General features: G+C 43.7%; 1 protein-coding gene across 1 annotated transcript in view; it reads right to left on the minus strand.

Moving 5' to 3' along the window:
• The window catches only part of SCN10A (sodium voltage-gated channel alpha subunit 10), a 112,155-nt gene that overhangs the window by 65,965 nt on the left and 26,505 nt on the right, over positions 1 to 19,685 (minus strand). Inside the window, exons 4-8 of the mRNA XM_035278191.3 lie at positions 11,791 to 11,919; positions 6,825 to 6,916; positions 4,517 to 4,708; positions 4,006 to 4,096; positions 82 to 223 (exon numbers count right to left, since the gene is read on the minus strand). Of these exons, the coding sequence (XP_035134082.2) occupies positions 82 to 223; positions 4,006 to 4,096; positions 4,517 to 4,708; positions 6,825 to 6,916; positions 11,791 to 11,919 (646 nt within the window). The remainder of the gene's footprint in view (positions 1 to 81; positions 224 to 4,005; positions 4,097 to 4,516; positions 4,709 to 6,824; positions 6,917 to 11,790; positions 11,920 to 19,685) is intronic.

Raw genomic sequence — 19,685 nt, forward strand, 5'->3', positions numbered from 1 at the left:
ATGTCCTCCAGGGAAAGCACAGCCATGCAGCTGACCCACCAGCCTCCAACCAAGTCTGTGTGGGGACGTGCAGCTCAGTACCTGCTGGTAGAGGCGTTCCCAGGAATCCTGTGTCATGAGGCGGAACAGTGAGAGGAAAGCCCAGGCAAAGGAATCAAAGCTGGTGTAGTTAAAATCCGGGTTGTCAAAGGTTTTAAGGCAGATATAACCATCAGGGCAGTGGCTGCAGCAAGAACAGAGAAGGTCATCCCCTGCTTTTGGGGACAAGGCAGCCCAGGGCTGCAAGACGACCACAGAATTTGATGTTAGAGATCAGAGTTCAAGGTCTCGTCTTTCTCTAATAAACAGGATGATGTTGGATACTTGGTTTTAGGTCTCAGTTTCTGTTATCCATAAAATGGGGATGCTAGTACTTTCCTTCAGAATTCCACGCACGGGGGAGTGGCCTGGGAAGTCAGCTGACTGCCCAGACACGATACCATAGGCTCTCTGCCAGTTCATGCCAGGGAAGGGAGAATCAGTAGCAATCATCAGACTTAAAACCCAACCTGTTGCCATCACCTGCAGAGTTGTCTATCAAAGGAGGTCTCATCTGATCCAAGTTCACTGATTAATTATAGATAATAATGGAAATAACACTTTCCACTTACTAAGCACTTTCTGTGTTCCTCTCTCTCCTGCTAAGTGCTTCACAAACACTGTAATTTAATCGTTCAATATTCTTTCTTTACAGATGAGCAAGCTGGGGGTCAGAAAGAAGTCAGTTGCCTAAAACCACACAGGTGTCAATGTATTTATTAAAAGGAGTGATGTCACTGTCAGTAGCCCAAGACTTGAGTCAGCCTAGCCTCCTCCTGAAGATGGCCTGTGAAGAAAGGCCAAATTGAAAATGACTGCCTGGTGAGTACTGGGGTGGGAGTGCTGAACTCCTTCCCCTCTCTCACAATATGAGGATGAATTGATATCAAGAAGTATCTGTCAGCTCAGGGGGTGTAAAGTGCTCTCATCCACCCTAGTGGAAATGGCCTGATCAACGAAGCAGGAACACCTCACTTGAAGTTTGGAATTCTTTAAACAATTTTTTTCTTTTCTTTTTTATTTACCTGCACTCCTTGAAAATACATGCAATCTTTTACTCCCAGGATTTCTCCATGAACACCAACCTCTGGAGCTCTCCTTATCTTAGACGTCCATGTGAACAACCCGTATCATGAATTAGAGCTCTGACAACTTAATTCTAATCAGTGCCAATTCTATCTCCACCTGGATTGAAGATTGCAAGTTCTCGGGCTTTGTAGACCCACATTTAAAGGCAGGCTCTCGGTTTGGTCTCCCAAGGGGCTAGGCAAGCCATTACCTGTAGGTTTCCTAATTAATGCTGAGGGCAGCCTTATTTCCGTGTCTTCTGTAGAAACCCACTGTAGCCACTATATATCAACAGCTCACCTCTGTGAAGATTAATGAGATCATTGCACAGTGTCTTGCACTTCTGCATAGTAAATTTTTTTTTTTTTTTTTTTTTTTTTTTTTTTTTAGACAGAGTCTTGCTCCATCGCCAGGCACCAGGCTGGAGTGCTGTGGCACAACCTCGGCTCACTGCAACCTCCGCCTCCCGGGTTCAAACAGTTCTCCTGCCTCAGTCTCCCGAGTAGCTGGGACTACAGGCTCATGCCACCACGTCCAGCTAATTTTTGTATTTTTAGTAGAGACAGGGTTTCACCATGTTGGCCAGGATGGTCTCAATCTCTTGACCTCGTGATCTGCCCGCCTTGGCCTCCCACATAGTAAATATTGTACATAAAATGCAAAGGAAAATTCCTACTGTTTTTAACCTTGGAAACTACTGAAAGGATACACTGGAATAATATATGTGGAAGAACACTGAAAATTATCAGCTATTTTTTGGTATCAGTTTTCTGCCTTGGGACCCCTGACCCCTCTCACGGTGACATTGGTTAATGTGGTCCTTTCCTGAGGGCTCTGGCTACTCTGCAGAGGACCCAGGCTTAGCTTTAACAGCAAGCTCCTGCAGGGCTCACTCTGTCCATTGTCCTGAGCTGGCCTCTCTCTGCCATCCCAGCCTGGTCCACTCCCCCACTGCCTGGCTGGAACCTGCCAAGCAGCAGGCCTGGCCTGTCTGGGAGCTGAGCTGTGGAGGTGTGTAGTTGGACCCCACAACTTTACCACAGTAAGGACTTGAGCTGCTCTGGAGCCATAGCCTTGAGAAATGTCATTAATTAGACGGAAGAAGGGTGGTGAGGGGAATCTTGGTTTACATTTAAGTCAAAGGCAAATGAAAACTGATGTCAGAACAACCCTCCCGTGAGCCAAAGAAGCAAATGCCAGGTGCATTTGAGAAATAAGAGGCTAAGGAAGCTGATGTTGACCAAATGCTCCTGCTGGTTTCCAGTAGTCAGCTCTGAGACGGTTTTCCTAGTGAGCTGGTGAAGATGGAGCCCCATGCAGGCTCCAAACAGGTCCACCCCGGCAATATGGAGCCGTCAGCCTCTCAGGGAGTGCGGGCGTTGTGAGCTCTGCTCTTCCAAGCTCTCAGTCATTGAGGTGGGTGAGGTGGGCCTTTTTGACCTTTTGCCTAAAGTCATTCTACTAATGCCTTCCTCCAGGGGCTAAAGCAACAGGCAGAGCTGAAGGGTCCTCATCCCTTAGCTTTGTCTCACATTCTGTTCTGCCACCTGGAACGGCCTTCACTCAAACTATTTTGTATGCACCCAGCCTGGAACATCCTACCTGCCCTCGAAAGCTCACCTCAAACACCACCTCCAGGAAGCCTTCCAGACTTTCTCCCTTGCCTCACACCACCAGCTCAGTGTTTCCCCAGCCCATGAAGCCTCTAGTAAAGAACCTGTTTTCCATAGAGTAGCATATTTATGTTGATGCATGAGAAATTGCAAACTAGCAGTTTATAGGCTGGCTTTGGCCCCCAGAAATATTTTGTTTGGCTCCAAAATATGTGGAGAGCTTTTGGAATAGGTAGCCAACATTTATAGTTGGAAGATTTTACATAAAAATCTAAATTTCATATCTCTGTTTTAAGAGTTGGAAGAGCTGGAAGCAATGAACCCACATTTCCACATGGTGACTAAAAGGTGGACTGAGCAGTGAGGCTGTCCCTTTAGAGGAGGCACGAACTCTCAGCTCCCAGGTTCCCACCTGGCCCACTCCACTCATTTGTTGTTATGAATCTGGCCTCTTTAAGAACTTGAAATGGCAAAGTCTGATACATGTGTTTCCTCCTCTGTTTGTGAGGATAATGTAGCTATAGAATGGCCTTAGCTGTGATGATTAAATGAAGAGCATTTGACAAAAATAATTATTGGTTCCTTCCTGGGGTAGATTGTTTACTAAAATGGCTACAGTTCTTCTCCTTGTGCATCCATACCCTTTCCAATGTCACTTTTCAGCTCCTTTCATTGAATGATGGAGTCTATTTCTCTACCTCTTGGAACTGGACTGTCTGGGACTTGCTTTGGTCAATAGAATGTAAAAAAGGTACATTGTGTTGGTTCTAAGCCTAGGCCTGAAAAAGCCTTGCAAACTTCCACTGTTTCTCTGGAAACCCTGCCATGAGAACAGAACCAGGCTAACTTGCTTGGGGTGAAAGGCCACATGAGCAGAGACAGAACATCCTAACCCAGGCATCTCCCAGTTAATCTGTCCACTGTCTGCATAAATAAGAATGAGCTTAGTCAACCTAGTCAATGTTGGCCAATGCCCATCTGATCCCAGTCCAAAATGCTGACGCACAGAATCACAAATTAAATAAATTGTTGTTTTAATTAAGAAGATTTTTGAGTCATTTGTTACACAGCAAAAGCTAACTCATACATTCCCTGCCCATGAGTTCTGGGATGGCAAAGGCCATGACTTTTTTATTTAAACGTCTTTCCCAGGACCTGCAACCCCACCTGTGCCCATAAAATGCCAAGGACAAGATGGAGAAAGAATTGTTGGGCATTGGTGCTTTGCCATAAGTTGGGCACTCACCCTGAGTCAGATCCATTGCCACACAGTAAGGGATCAGAAGTGCCTCGCTTATTTATGAAGATATCTGGTAAAGAAAGGAAGAAAAGAAAGCCTCACAGATGGTTCTGAACCCTCCAACACAAGCCCTGTGTGGTGAATGCAACACTCTCAAGTCTTCCAAAGGGAGCTCCTTTGGCTGCATGTACTCAGTGGGCATGCTGGGCCATGTGGAAGGTGTAAAGTCACATCTGAGAAGAGAAGAGCTGAGCAGTGACTTCGGCTCTCAATCTCCCCCAGCAGAGGTAGAATGACTTGTCTCTAGATTTGTGGCTCATTTCCTCACAAGGGGGATGCTGAACAACAGGAAACAGAGTACCCAAAAATAAAACACCACCCAAGAGAAGCATTTTGGCAGGAAAAGGGAAATAAAGTACATATCCATACGCACACACAGGTGCTCCACATCCCCTGTCTCTCTATGGTACTAGGGCCCCAACCAGACCTTGATCCCTATGGGAGAAACTCCACTCACATTTTCCGTGAGATGAGTAGTTGGTTGTCTCATTGACAGCCATGGCATTCTTGACACATTTGTTCTTGAGGTTGCCCTTGAAGAGCTGCAGCCCCACCAAGGCAAAGACACTTAGGCAGAAGATGGTGAGGATGGTCACATCAGCCAGTTTCTTCACTGAGTGGATCAGGGCCCCCACAATGACCTTCAGCCCTGCAGGAAGATGATAGCGGTATGGCCACATGGATGAGCTAGACTCAGAGTCCTTCCTCATCTCTACATACAGGGGTGAAATATTCACACACTCCTGGGCAGTGCCAAGCCATTTCTTATCTGAAGCTTGATTTACTCTGAGAGGCAGGCAGGCAGGGACTATTGTTCTCATTACAAAGATGATGAAACTGAGACCCAGGGAATCTATTTTTTATGATCTTGAGGCTAATAAAATTCCTGACACTAGCAATTCAATTTAAATAATGTACGCTGGGTACTTACTTTTTTTCCAGGCACTGTGCTAGGCATGAGGCTCCTAACTTCACCCCAGTAATTTGGGATCTATCTTTCTGCATGCACGTCTCGGTTCTGGGAGGCAGCTTGAGACCTGGGACACATGAACCTCACTGCGTGTGTGTGTTTGTGTGTGTGTGTGTGTGTGTGTGTGTGTGTGAGAGAGAGAGAGAGAGAGAGAGAGAGAGAGAGAGAGGTGGGGGGAGATGGAGATGCAAAGGAGATAGAATGAAACAAAAATAGAAAAACCAAGAGAAAGAAAAAGACAGAGACACAGTGAGTTTAGCAACAGAGAAAGACTATGAGAAACACTGAGACAGTAACTGGGGCAGAAATAGAATTTGTGCCAAACACAGCTGTCAGCAAAGAAGGAGGCACTTGCTTGTTTAAGGAGGAATGATTTGTTGCTCTGGTGAGTAAAATCAACCTCTTTGGGAGAGCAGCTTCGCAGGTAGCAGAAAGAGCTCTAACCAGGGAAGTGATCTAGGTTTTATTTTTGGCTAGTCATTTTGGTCAGCAGATAATCCACTGAGTGCTACATATGTCAGTCCCTGGGCTGGGAGCTGAGTGATGGCTAAGGCAGCAGCATGACGAGTGCTGTTGTCTGACAATTGAGGAGAAAGTCCGGAGCATTAGTGAGCAGACGGGCACACGGGGAGCAGCCCTGAACTGAAGTTCCAGGGGTGGGAATGGGGTGGGTGGAGTGTGAGGAAGGTGGGATAAACCAGGGAGGAGGTAATACCTTGGCAGAGCCCTGAGGAATGAGTGAGTTGAGTAAAGAGAGGAGGAAGGATATCCTGGAAGAGGCGGCAGCAGAGTTGAAGGCTGGGAGGTGAGCAATGGTGTGGGTATCTGCGGAGCCACAGGTGGATTCCAGAGCACGGGGAGAGGTGAGGATAGGTGAGAGATGAGGCAGAAGAGGGATTCTGAACAGGCCAGGACTTGCAAAGAAGACTCAGCGTGTTCCCAGTTGAGAGCAAGTGAGAGAGATACTAAGGGGCAGGACCAGGGCTCTTTTCAAGAAGAAGAGTGTCCAGTGGGAGTTGGCAGAGAGTTTCCAACCTCTCCCTGCACAGCCAGACGTGAAATGGTAGAAAACACCCATTCACTCTAGAATGGGTGTTTCTGTTTACAGATGAGAGAACGAATGCTCGGGGGTGAGAAGAAAGAACCCCTCAGGCCACAAAGGGGAAGTTGAGTCCCATTTCAGAAAGTTCGCCTTGTCTCTGGCCTCCCCATCCTCACCATCAACCTCACGGGGGATGGAGGAGTAGTCGCTGGGCTACTGGTGATAGTGGAGATCTTAGAGGCACCATGCAATGAGCTTGGATGGAACTTTACTTTTGTTTCTGAGTTCTCAGTAATCAAGAATTAACTAATTATTTTCTCCTCTGGGTGTCTAAAGACAGGATTGTGGACCTATGGAAATAGTGAAGACACTGGGACTGCTTTCTCCCTTCCTCCCCATTTCCAAGTTTAATCCTTTAGTTTACAGTATAAATAAAAATTCAACTTGGGGGTCTGGCCTGAATTCCACAGCCAGAACAGGAAGTGAGGGCATGCCCGTCCTGCTATGTATTGATTGTGAAGCCATGTGGTATTGGGAAGAGCCTGGCCTAGGAGAGGTCACACTGCCTCTTGCTAGTGATGAGGCCTTGGGTTCATGCTTCCTATACTCCAGACTTCAGTTCCTTTGTCTAAGTGGAGACAATAGTCCTTGCCCTGGAACCTTACAGAGTTCCTGCGAAAATTAAAGCAGGGAGTTAGGCTGTGAAAAATAACATAAGCTCTGTGAATAAATGTGCTGGTTCAAGCAGCTCACCTGGGATCACAGAAACTGTTTTTAATGCTCTGAGAACTCTGAATGTCCGCAGGCCTGAGATCCCACGGAGATCTATTGCTGTGCCAACATATCTGCAGGACAAGAAGTGAGTCAGCGTCTCTGCAAACAAGGTCCATAAATAAGGACAATTTGGGGTATCGTGAGCCTGGATGGAAAGGACGCAGAACAGACACTTAGAATCTAGCGGAACTGCCATCTACGGACTGACGCTGACGCTGATTTCATTGTTGCAGCGTCTTTCATAGCGGACCCTTTGAGAAGATGCATTGCAATCTAGGCAACACCGCATGTGGATGGATCTTCAAACACGGGCGTTTGACCAACCAATCTCCACAGTTGCTGGTTTCTCAGGAGGAGACCTCCATGTCCGGGAAGTACAAGGCTGAGCCTTGTCTGGCCCACTTGACGGGCCGGCTATTATCTCAGATTGGAGGTCTCTGACTTCTCCTCATGGGCATGGGACTAATCTTGGAAAGCAACCACCAAAGCGGGACTCGATGGAAAGAAGATCCCAGACCATACAATTTCAAATGAGGAAGCCAAACTGAGATGAGGAAACATCTTCAGAGCATGAGCCTGGATATACCCATAAGCCCCACAGGGATACATAGGCAAAGCTTTTTATTTTATTTCAACAGTTTTAGGGAACAGGTTGAGGTGTGACCTTAGATTATCTATTTGTCCTCTTTCATACTTTTTGATGTAGGTATTTACTGCTATGTGCTTTTCTCTTAGCACTGTTTTTGTTTTATCCCAGAGGTTTTGATAAGTTATGTGGCTATTACCATTCAGCTGAAAAACTTTTAAAACTTCCATCTTGACTTCATCATTTAACCAAAGATCATTCAAGAGCAGATTATTTAGTTTTCATGTATTTGTATAGTTTTAAGGTTTCTTTTGGCGTTAACTCCCAGGTTTATTCCACTGTGCTCTGAGAAGATACTTGACATAATTTCAATTTTCTTAAATTTACTGAAATATGTTTTGTTAGCTATCATGTGGTCTATCTTAGAGAATAGTCCATGTGCTGATGAAAAGAATGTATATTCTGCAGTTGTTGGGTGGAATGTTCTGTAAATATCTGTTAAGTCCATTTGTTCTGGGGTATAGTTTAGGTTCATTGCTTCTTTGTGGACTTTCTGTTTTGACGACCAGTCTAGTGTTGTCAGTGGAGTACTGAAGTGACCCATTATTACTGTGTCACCATCTATCTCATTTCTTAGGTCTATTAGTAATTGTTCTATAAATTTGGGAGCTCCAGTGTTGGGTGCATATGTATTTAGGATTGATATTTTTCTGTTGGACTAATGATGTTGTCATTATATAATGTCTCTCTTTGTCTTTTTTAACTGTAGTTACTTTAAGGTCTGTTTTCTCTAATAGAAGAATAGCTACTCCTGCTTGCTTTTGGTTTCCATTTGTGTGGAATATCTTTCCCCGTCTCTTTACCTTAAGTTTATGTGACTCCCTCTGTGTTAGGTGAGTCTCTTGAAGACAGCAGATACTTGGTTAGTGGATTTTTATCCATTCTGCCTTTCTGTGTCTTTTAAGCGGATCATTTAGGCCATTTATATTCAACATCAGTATTGAGATGTGAGGTGCTGTTGTATTCATTATGCTAGTTGTTGCCTTCATTCCTTATTTTTTTCTTCCCATTGTGTTATTGTTTTATAGGTCCTATGAGATTTATATTTTAAGGAGGCTCTATTTTGGTGTGTTTTAAGGTTTTTGTTTCAAGATTTAGAATTCCTTTTAGCATTTCTTGTACTGGCTTGGTAGTTGCAAATTCTCTCACCATTTGTTTGTCTGAAAAAAACTTTATCTTTCTTCACTTATGAAGCTTGGTTTCACTGAATACAATATTCTTGGCTGGCAACTATTTTGTTTCAAGAGGCCAAAGATGGGACCCTAATCCCTTCTGTCTTGCAAGTTTCTGTTGAGAAATCTGCTGTTAATCTGATAGGTTTTCCTTTATAAGTTATCTGAGGCTTTTTTTTTCACAGCTCTTAAGATTCTTTTCTTTGTCTTGAATTTAGATAACCTGATGACTATTTGCATCAAAAAAAGATGCATTTTTTTGTGATGCATTTTCAAGGTATTCTTTGAGCTTCTTGTATTTGGATGTCTAGATTTCTAATAAGGCCAGGGAAGTTTTCCTCAATTATTCCCTCAAAAAATTTTCCAGACTTTTTGACTTCTCTTCTTCCTTGGAAACACCCATTATTCTTAGATTTGGTTGTTTAATATAATCCCAAATTTCTCGGCCACTTTGTTCATTTTAAAAAAATTGTGTGTGTGTGTGTGTGTGTGTGTGTGTGTGTCTCAGTTTGGGTCAATTTAAAAGCTTTGTCTTTGAGCTCTAAAGTTCTTTCTTCTACTTGTTCAAGTGTATTGTTGAAACTTTCCACTGAATTTTGCATTTCTCTAAATGTGTCTTCCATTTCCAGAAGTTGTGATTGTTTTTCTTCATATCTATTTATTTGGAGAATTTTCCATCCATATCCTGTTATTATAAAAATTTCTTTAAGCTGACTTTTACCTTTCTGTGGTATCTCCTTGAGTCACTTAATAATCAGCCTTCTGAATTATTATTATTATTTTTTTAGATGAAGTTTCACTCTTATTTCCAGGGTAGAGTGCAATGGTGTGATCTAGGCTTACCACAACCTCTGCCTCCTGGGTTCAAGAGATTCTCCTGCCTCAGCCTCCTGAGTAGCTGGGATTACAGGCATGTGCCACCATGCTTGGCTAATTTTGTATTTTTTAGTAGGGACGAGATTTCTCCATGTTAGGCTGGTCTTGAAGTCCTGACCTCAGGTGATTCATCCACCGTGGCCTTCCAAAGTGCTGGGATAACAGGCATGAGCCACTATGCCCAGCCCTGAATTCTTTATCTGGCAATTCAGAGATTTCTTCTTGGTTTGAATCTGTTGCTGGGAAGCTAGTTTTATCTTTTGCAGGATGTTATTGAACCATCTTTTGTTATATTACCAGAATTGCTTTTTTGGCTCCTTCTCATTTGAGTGGATTATTTCAGTGAAAAGATCTGGAACTCAAGAGCTGCTGTTCAGATTCTTTTGATTCACGGGGTGATCTCTTGATGTGGTGCTCTCCCCATCCCCCTGGGGATGGGGCTTCCTGATGGCTGGACTGCTGTGATTATTATTGCTCTTCTGAGTCTAGCCACACAGCAGGGCTACCGGGCTCTGTGGTGGTGCTGAGAAATGTCTGCAAAGGGTCCTGTGGTGTGATTCATCTTGAAGCGTCCCAGCCATGGGTATCAGCCCTTGTTCTGGTGAAGGTGGCAGAGGAGTGAAGTAGAGTCTGTGAGAGTCCTTCGTGTGCTGGCTTCCTGGAATGCTGGTTATGTTAGCAGTGAGGCTGTCACATGGACAGACTCAAGACCTCTTATTAGCCAGGATGTTGCAGGCCGTGTAATTGGCTGCTGTTTTCTTCTTCCTGGCATCCAGATTATTCTGTCATGAGTTGCTTTAATGGCCCGAGTTTGGTTGGCCTCCAGCCAGGAGGTGATGCTTTCAAGACAGCACTAGCACATGAGTAGTAGGGGGATCTAAGCTCACCCTAAGTTGGCCAGGGTAAGTATTTTAGTTTCTCAGGTGATGAGCAGGGCCACACAGTTTCCAAGACTTTCTAGTTTTGTGTTTGACTGCCAGGGCAGGTAGGGAAATACCATCAGGTGGGGGCAGGGTTAGGCAGGTCTGAACTCAGACTCTTCTTGGGTGGGGCTTGCTGTGGCCAGTGGGGGATGGGGAGCTGGTTTTCAGGCCAATAGTGTTGTGTTCCAGAGAGAACTTTGGCTGCTTCTACTGTGCAATAGAGCTCTCCAGGGAGGTGGGGCATAGTTGGTAGCTAGAGGCCTCACTTAGCTCTCATGTCGTTGGTGAGGCTGGTCTTGCTCCTGCAGTGCCCCACTCAGACCTTGCCCCAGGCTGTGAGCTTCCTCACTGAGAAAGAAAGCATGACTTTTGGACCTCACCCCTCCCCGTCTGCTCACTCTCTCTAGCAGCGGCTCCTGCACTCACATCTGCAGCAGTTCCCATTTGACCCCTGGACTCTGCTCAAGAAAATCTGTGCCCAGTAGAAATCATTACTAATTTTAGTTGGGGCTTCTTTCACCCTGTGACCCCTCCCTGATATCACTGGCTCTCTTCCTCTTCCTCAAGGACCCCTGTGAGATATAGTCAGGGATGGATTCCCTGATTTCAGGCTGGAGACTGGGAGTGCCCACCATGCACTTCTCTCTGCTGCTTCTACTTTTTTTTTTGAGACAGAGTTTCACTCTTGTTACCCAGGCTGGAGTGCAATGGCGTGATCTCGGCTCACCACAACCTCCACCTCCTGGGTTCAGGCAATTCTCCCGCCTCAGCCTCCTGAGCAGCTGGGATTACAGGCACGCACCACCATGCCCAGCTAATTTTTTGTATTTTTAGTAGAGACGGGGTTTCACCATGTTGACCAGGATGGTCTCGATCTCTTGACCTCGTGATCCACCCGCCTCGGCCTCCCAAAGTGCTGGGATTACAGGTGTGAGCCGCCACGCCCGGCCTGCTTCTACTTTTATATTTTGTGTGGCTCCCTAAATTTATTTCCGTTCTAGGTAAGGGTGAATTCTTCTCCTGTGATCTGGATTTTCAGATTCCCCAGTGGAGATGTGTGTTTAGAGGCAGGATTCCCTCCCTCACACTTTGGGAGCTCACAGTTTTTCACCTGCCTTGCAGAATTTGCAGCAGTGTGCCACATATTTCAAAGAATCTGTGAATTCTCGCAGTTCTTCCGGTGCATTCCTGCAGTGGTTCTTGGAGCAAAAGTTCATGGTGTGAGTCTCCACACACTGTCCAATGAGACATGCATTAGCCCGGCCTCCCATCCACCATTTTGTCCCCTTTCCTCTCGCACATGCAAATCTGCATAGAGAAATACTCACGCCAGGGTAATGACACTGAAATCCAGCCAGTTCCAAGGGTCTCGCAGGTACGTGAACTCATTTAGACAAAACCCTCTTGCCAGTATCTTTATGGAGGCTTCAAAGGTGTAAATGGCAGTGAAGACGTACCTGGAAGGGAGGGTAGAAAAGGAGTATCAACTGTGCCACGGAGAGTACTCAGGGCGTTCCTTCTGCTTCCAGGAGGGAGGGATGAGCTGCTGCGGTTGTTCCAAGAAAAAACAAGCAAAGAACATCACCAAGTTGATAAGGCGGAAGAAGGGAAAGCAAGGAGACAAGACACAGGCTGAGGAACTAAGAAGAGCCACAAAAATAGATGGAGTCGAGGGATGTGTGTGGCTGGGACAGCCAGCAGCCTCTGCTGCTCTGGGGTTAGGCAGAGAGCAGTAGCGGGTGAAGAGCAAGGATTCTCTTGTTCTGTGTCTGCCAGGGTCTCCCTACCCTGCAGGAAGCTGGAGGCTTATCTCCTAACAGCATTTGTGGAAACTGGAGTGCAGACTGATGAGTGGCAATTGACAGAGCAGACCTAAGAAAGCTAAAAACAGGCTGAAACAGGGAATATCCTGAAGCAAGCCCAGCTATACTGGAGAGCCCCAGAACTGCTTGGAACTTACAGATACTAAGTATCCCTAAAAGTGAAGTTTGAGGGGAAGGCTGAGAAATAGGGCTGGAAGGACTGTTTGAAAGCTTTTACAAAAATCAGTTGGGCTTTCTAGACGCCACTTTATACCATCCATTCACTGAGAAACTGCTTCTTCTGCTCCAGAGATGGATTGGATGCTCATTTTCTGAAGAGTTGAAGAAGAGGGTAAGAGTTGCACACTGAAAAATGTATATGAAGGAAAGTTTACACACTGAAAGGCAAATTAACTCCCCTCCCTCTTCACTTCTGCCCCTCATTCCATTTCCAGAAGATAGGTTTATAGCCCATGAAGATGCTGCACTTTTAAGAAGAGCAGCCAGCCAAGGGGCATCAGGAATCTGAAGGATGCTTCTAACACCGAAACCAAAGCAATGAAACAACTGAAAAAAAGAAAAGAAAAAGAGACAGTACAGAGAGCAGAAGAAAAGTTAGAGGACTAAAACTGTATTAATATTTTTAGACAGTCAAGAGGTGAGGAGAGACTGCACGTATAGAACAAGAACAGAAGGCTGTAAAAAGTATCTTCAAAGACAGTATGGAATTTTGAAAACAAAAATATGATAGCAAAAGTAAAACACTAATAGGACGACTTGTAAATAAAGTTTTGGAGATCTCACGAAAAGTGGAACAAAAAGGCGGAAATGGATAGGAAGTGATAAAAAGTTTGAAAATTAGGGAATCAGACTAGGAGGTATATTGTCTGACTAATAGGAGGTCTAGAAATAAGTTAGAAGACAATAAGAAGGCCCTTCAAAATTAAAAGAAAAATTATTTCTAATGCAGAAGTCTTTCCCCAGCCAAACTGTCAAAGAAGAAGGTAGAATATATGAAGTCTCAGAAAATTTACTTCTTAGATACCCTTCTAATAAAGTTACTAGAAGATGGACATGGTGGTGTGTACCTGTAATCCTAACTACTTGGGAGGTTGAGGCAGGAGGATCACTTGAACCCAGTACTTTGAGGCCAACAGCCTGGGCAACATAGAGAGACTTGTCTAAAAAGAAGAAAGTTACTAGAGGATGTGCCCCACTCAAATGAGAAACACATCTGCAATCCAAGGGAGAGGCAAAAGGAATCCAAAAAAAGATGAAGAAGAAAAAATCTCTAGAAAAGAGCTTGCATCAGGCCTGGAGAAGATCTAGGTCAGAATGAGACAGAAGATGGAGTACTCTAGCAGTGATTTCCATAGGAAAAAAATTATGTACACGCATGTGATGTGTGCAAATAAATTGAAACAATAATTAAATATCTGGAGAAGAGTTTGGGAACAAATTAGGGATAAATAAAACACAGAGAAAACAAACAAAAATCCTATTAACTTCAGGGAAAGCAAAAACATTGTGCAAAAGGAAATATAATCAAAGCACACTGCATGGTAAAAAAAAGAGAGAATAACCAAATAGATGCAATAAAAACAATAAAGGGGAAATCACCACAGATTCCACAGAAATTCAAACCATCATCAGAGAATATTACAAACAACTCTATGCACATAAACTAGTAAACCTGGAAGAAATGGATAAATTCCTGGACATTTGTGTCCTCCCAAACCTAAACCAGGAGGAAGCCGAAACTACGAATAGACCAATAACAAGGTCTGAAGTTGAGGCAGCAATTAAGAGCCTACCACACAAAAAAAAGCCCAGGTCCAGACGGGTTCACAGCCGAATTCTACCAGACACACCAAGAGGAACTGTTACCATTCCTTCTAAAACTATTCCAAATAATCCAAAAAAAGGGAATCCTTCCCAAATCATTTTATGAGATCAACATCATCCTGACACCAAAACCTGGCAGAGACTCAACAAGAAAAAAAAATTCAGGCCAATATCCATGATGAACATAGATGCAAAATTTTTCAATAAAATATTGGCAAGCCGATTGCAACAGCACATCAAAATGCTTATCCACCATGATCAAGTAGGATTCATCCTGGGAATGCAAGGCTGGTTCAACATATGCAAGTCTATAAACGTAATTGACCACATAAACAGAACCAAAGACAAAAACCACATGATTATCTCAATTGATGCAGAGAAGGCCTTTGACAAAATTCAACAGCCCTTTATGCTAAAAACCCTCAATAAACTCGGTATTGATGGAACGTATCTCAAAATAATAAAAGCTATTTATGACAAACGAACAGCCAATATCATACTGAATGGGCAAAAACTGGAAGCATTCCCTTTGAAATCTGGCACTAGACAAGGATGCCCTCTCTCACCACTCCTATTCAATATAGTACTGGAAGTTCTAGCCAGAGCAATCAGGCAAGAAAAAGAAATAAAGGGTATTCAAATAGGAAAGGAGGAAGCCAAATTGTCTCTATTTGCAGACAACATGATAGTATATCTAGAAGACCCCATCGTCTCAGCCCAAAAACTCCTGAAACTCATAAGCAACTTCAGCAAAGTCTCAGGATACAAAATCAATGTGCAAAAATCACCAGCATTCCTCTACACCAATAACAGACTTAAAGAGAGCCAAATCAAGAACGAACTGCCATTCACAATTGCTGCAAAGAGAATAAAATACCCAGGAATACAACTAACAAGTAACGTAAGGGACCTCTTCAAGGAGAACTACAAACCACTGCTCAACGAAATAAGAGAGGACACAAACAGATGGAGAAACATTCCATGTTCATGGTTAGGAAGAATCAATATCGTGAAAATGGCCATACTGCCCAAAGTAATTTATAGACTCAATGCTATCCCCATCAAGCTACCATTGACTTTCTTCACAAAACTGGAAAAAACCACCTTGAACTTCATATGGAACCAAAAGAGAGCCCACATAGCCAAGTCAATTCTAAGCAAAAAGAACACAGCAGGAGGCATCACACTACCGAACTTCAAACTATACTACAAGGCTACAGTAATCAAAACAGCATGGTACTGGTACCAAAACAGAGATATAGACCAATGGAACAGAACAGAGGCATCAGAGGCAACACAAGATATCTCAACCATACAATCTTTGATAAACCTGACAAAAACAAGCAATGGGGAAAGGATTCCCTGTTTAATAAATGGTGTTGGGAAAACTGGCTAGCTATGTGCAGAAAGCAGAAACTGGACCCCTTCCTGACACCTTACACTAAAATTTAACTCCAGATGGATTAAAAACTTAAACATAAGACCTGGCACCATAAAAACCCTAGAAGAGAATCCAGGCAAAACCATTCAGGACATAGGAGTAGGCAAGGACTTCATAACCAAAACACCAAAAGCATTGGCAACAAAAGCCAGAATAGAAAAATGGGACCTAATCAAACTCCACAGCTTCTGCACAGCAAAAGAAACAGTCACTAGAGTGAATCAGCAACCAACAGAATGGGAAGAATTTTTGCAGGTTACCCATCTGACAAAGGGTTGATATCCAGAATTTACAAAGAACTCAAAGAGATTTACAGGAAAAAAACAAACAAGCCCATTCAAAAATGGGCAAAGGATATGAACAGACACTTTACAAAAGAAGACATACATGAGGCCAACAAACATATGAAAAAATGCTCATCATCACTGGTCATTAGAGAAATGCAAATCAAAACCACATTGAGATACCATCTCACGCAAGTTAGAATGGTGATCATTAAAAAATCTGGAGACAACAGATGCCGGAAAGGATGTGGAGAAATAGGAACACTTTTACACTGTTGGTGGGAGTGTAAATTAGTTCAACCATTGTGGAAGACAGTGTGGCAATTTCTCAAGGACCTAGAAATAGAAATTCCATTTGACCCAGCAATCCCATTACTGGGTATATATCCAAAGGAGTATAAATCGTTCTACTATAAGGACACATGCACACAAATGTTCATTGCAGCACTGTTTACAATAGCAAAAATCTGGAACCAACCCAAATGCCCATTGATGATAGATTGGATTGGGAAAATGTGGCACATATACACCATGGAATACTATGCAGCAATCAAAAACGATGAGTTCATGTCCTTTGTAGGGACATGGTTGAATCTGGAGAACATCATTCTCAGCAAACTGACACAAGAACAGAAAATGAAATACTGCATATTCTTACTCATAGGCGGGTGATGAACAATGAGAACAGATGGACACAGGGAGGGGAGTACTAAACACTGGGGTCTATTGGGGGGAATAGGGGAGGGACAGTGGGCAGGGGGAGCTGGGGAGTGATAGCCTGTGGAGAAATGCCAAATGTGGGTGAAGGGGAGGAAGACAACAAATCACACTGCCACGTGTGTACCTATGCAACTATCTTGCATGTTCTGCACAGGTACCCCAAAATCTAAAATGCAATTTAAAAAAAAGTTAAAAGTGATGGCCTCTGGAAAGAAGAGATGAGAAAAATGAAATTGCTGGGGTTTTTGGTCTGAATCTTTATAGAATTCCATGACCTTTTAATCTGTGAACATATGTCTTAAATAAAAGTAAAAGTCCAATTAATAAGTGAATAACTATTTTTTTCACATCTGTAAGAGGAGAAATCGTGTTGGAAGTCATTCAGGAAGAAATCTATATCTGGCTGCCTAGCTGCTTGAGCTGTCAGCTTCCATATCTTGCTGGTTCCCCCCCACCCCCACTCTTTATGTGGTCTAAATTAGAAAATCTTAACTCAGAATTATAGGTTGTTGGGAAGCTTTGACAGATATTTCTGGTTCGTCAAATCAAACACAGACCCAGAAATTATGGAGAGAGTTCTCTCTAAAGACTATTTTCAGTGTTTCACCAGAAGGCAAGTGCCCCAGCTCAACAGCAGCTAATGGAGTCGCATCCTCTCTTTGGTGGTATTTGGCTCTGCAAGGTATTTCTTGATGTCCGATTGCAGCACTCAGATGGTAATTTTTAATAAGCTCAATGTGTTATTTCCTAAGTGCTTTTTCTGGTGAATGAAGAAAAATCATTGGGTTTCGGAAAAAGTCAAGCTTCCAGCCATTGAGCCACTTGTGCCACTGATATCTGATCATTACGAATCCTGATATTCAGGCCTGATATGAAGGCAGAGATCCATAGTATTCAAATTCCGAATGGATCTCTGAAATACCCAACTTGTATTCACAAAAATGGTAATTTAAAAAATTTCCATTCCTTATGTTTAAAAATCTGTGTGGGGAGTCAAGATGGCTGAATAGACACAACTCTGGCACACAACACCCAGCAAGAGAGATGCAGAAATCCAGAAATCTCCTAGCTTCAACCGAGGTACCAGGTGCATTTCAACGGGTCTGGTCTGACGGTGAGCAAAGCCCAGGCATGGCAGGGAAGGGTGCCACTTCACCCAGAAAGTGCATGTGACTGGTGAGTCAGAGGCTTCCCCTCTGGCACTCTGGTCCAGATACCACGCTTCCCCCAAAGCCTCAGCAATACACAGAACAGGGGATCTTTGCCAGTCAAGCACCAGGAATTATAAGTGCAGAGTTGAATAATAATCCAGGATGGTGTCCTGGATTGGCACACAGATCTAAGCAAATCCATAAGCCCATAACCCATTCGGAGCCTGCGGATGAGCTTTCTCCCACTTCCCCGACCAGAGAAAGAGGGAGCTGAAGGTGGGAGGACAGACAGAGCAGCTGGGTTGGCCCCTCCCCCATGACCGGAGAGAGGGAGATGAAAAATGGGAGATAGCCAGTGTGGCTGGGCGGGTCCCTACCCTCCCCTACAAACCCCAGAGGGCTGAAGCACTAACTCTAGTGGGTTGCACAGCCAGTGCCACAGTCTGAGCTGAACCCTGAATGATCCAGCCCTGTAGAGGAAGGAGATAGCCCACCATTAAAGGAGTGGGACTAGGCCTCAGGTTTTAACAAAAAACACATAAAGCCTAGGTAGCAAAGGGACATTGCCCTTGATCACCCAGCAGCACCTCCATGTCAGCAGAAGAGGCTGGCCTAATCTCCTAGTATAAACAAAAAAGACACAGGAAGCTTACCTAGCAACCTGAAGGAGTCCATAAAAACCAAGGAGTGCCTTGACAGGCAGACAAGTGGCCTCATCAAGCAGTTCCCTGAATTCACAGCCAGGAAAATCCACCAAGATGGGAAAAAACCAATGCAAAAACGATGAAACCATCAAAGACCAGAACACCTCTTCTCCTTCAAGGGTTTACAACTCCTCGACAACATGGGAACACAACATGACCGAGAAAGAATGTGATGAATGACAGAAACAGGCTTCAGAAGGTGGATAATAACAAACTTTTCTGAACTAAAGGAATATGTTCTAACACAATGCAAAGAAACCAAAAACTTTGGGAAAAGGTTAGACAAAATGCTAACTAGAACAACCAGCTTAGAGAAGAACATAAACAACTTGATGGAGTTGAAAAACACAGCACAAGAACTATGTGAAGCAAACACAAGTTTTAATAGCTGAATTGATCAAGCAGAAGAAAGGATTTCAGAGATTGAAGACCAACTCAATGAAATAAGAAGATAAGGCAAGACAAGATAAAAAAGAGTGAAAAGAAACGAACAAAGCCTCCAAGAAATATGGGATTATGTGAAAAGACCTAGTCTACACTTGATCAGTGTACCTGAATATGATGGGGAGAATGAATCCAAGCTGGCAAAAATGCTCCAGGATATTATCCAGGAGAACTTCCCAAGCCTAGCAAGGCAGTCCAACATTCAAATCCAAGAAATACAGAGAGCTCCACAAAGATATTCCTCAAGAAGAGCAACCCCAAGGCACATAATCGTTAGATTCACCAGGATTGAAATGAAGGAAAAAATTCTAAGGGCAGCCAGGGAGAAAGGTCAGGTCATCCACAGAGGAGCCAATCAAGCTCACAGCAGATCTCTTGGCAGGAACCCTACAAGCCAGAAGGGAGTGGGGGCCAATATTCAACATCCTTGAAGAAAAGAACTTTCAACCCAAAATCACATATCCAGCCAAACTAAGCTTCTTAAGTGAAGGAGAAATAAAATCCTTTACAGACAAGTAATTACTGAGAGATTTCGTCATCGCCAGACCTGCCCTATAAGAGCTCCTAAAAGAAACACTAAGCATGGAAAGGAACAAGTACCAGTCACTGAAAAAGCAAACCAGTGGGAAAAGACCAAAAATGCAATGAAGAAAATGAGTCAACTAACAGGCAAGAAAACCAGCCAGTAACAAAATGGCAGGATCAAATTCACACATAACAATATTAACATTGAATATAAACAGTCCAAATGTCCCAATCAAAAGACACAGACTGGCAAACTGGATAAAAAGTCAGGATCCATTGGTGTGCTGTATTCAGGAAACCCATCTCA

This window comes from Callithrix jacchus, chromosome 17 (genome assembly GCF_049354715.1).
Source record: "Callithrix jacchus isolate 240 chromosome 17, calJac240_pri, whole genome shotgun sequence".
Taxonomy (NCBI): Eukaryota; Metazoa; Chordata; class Mammalia; order Primates; family Cebidae; genus Callithrix; species Callithrix jacchus.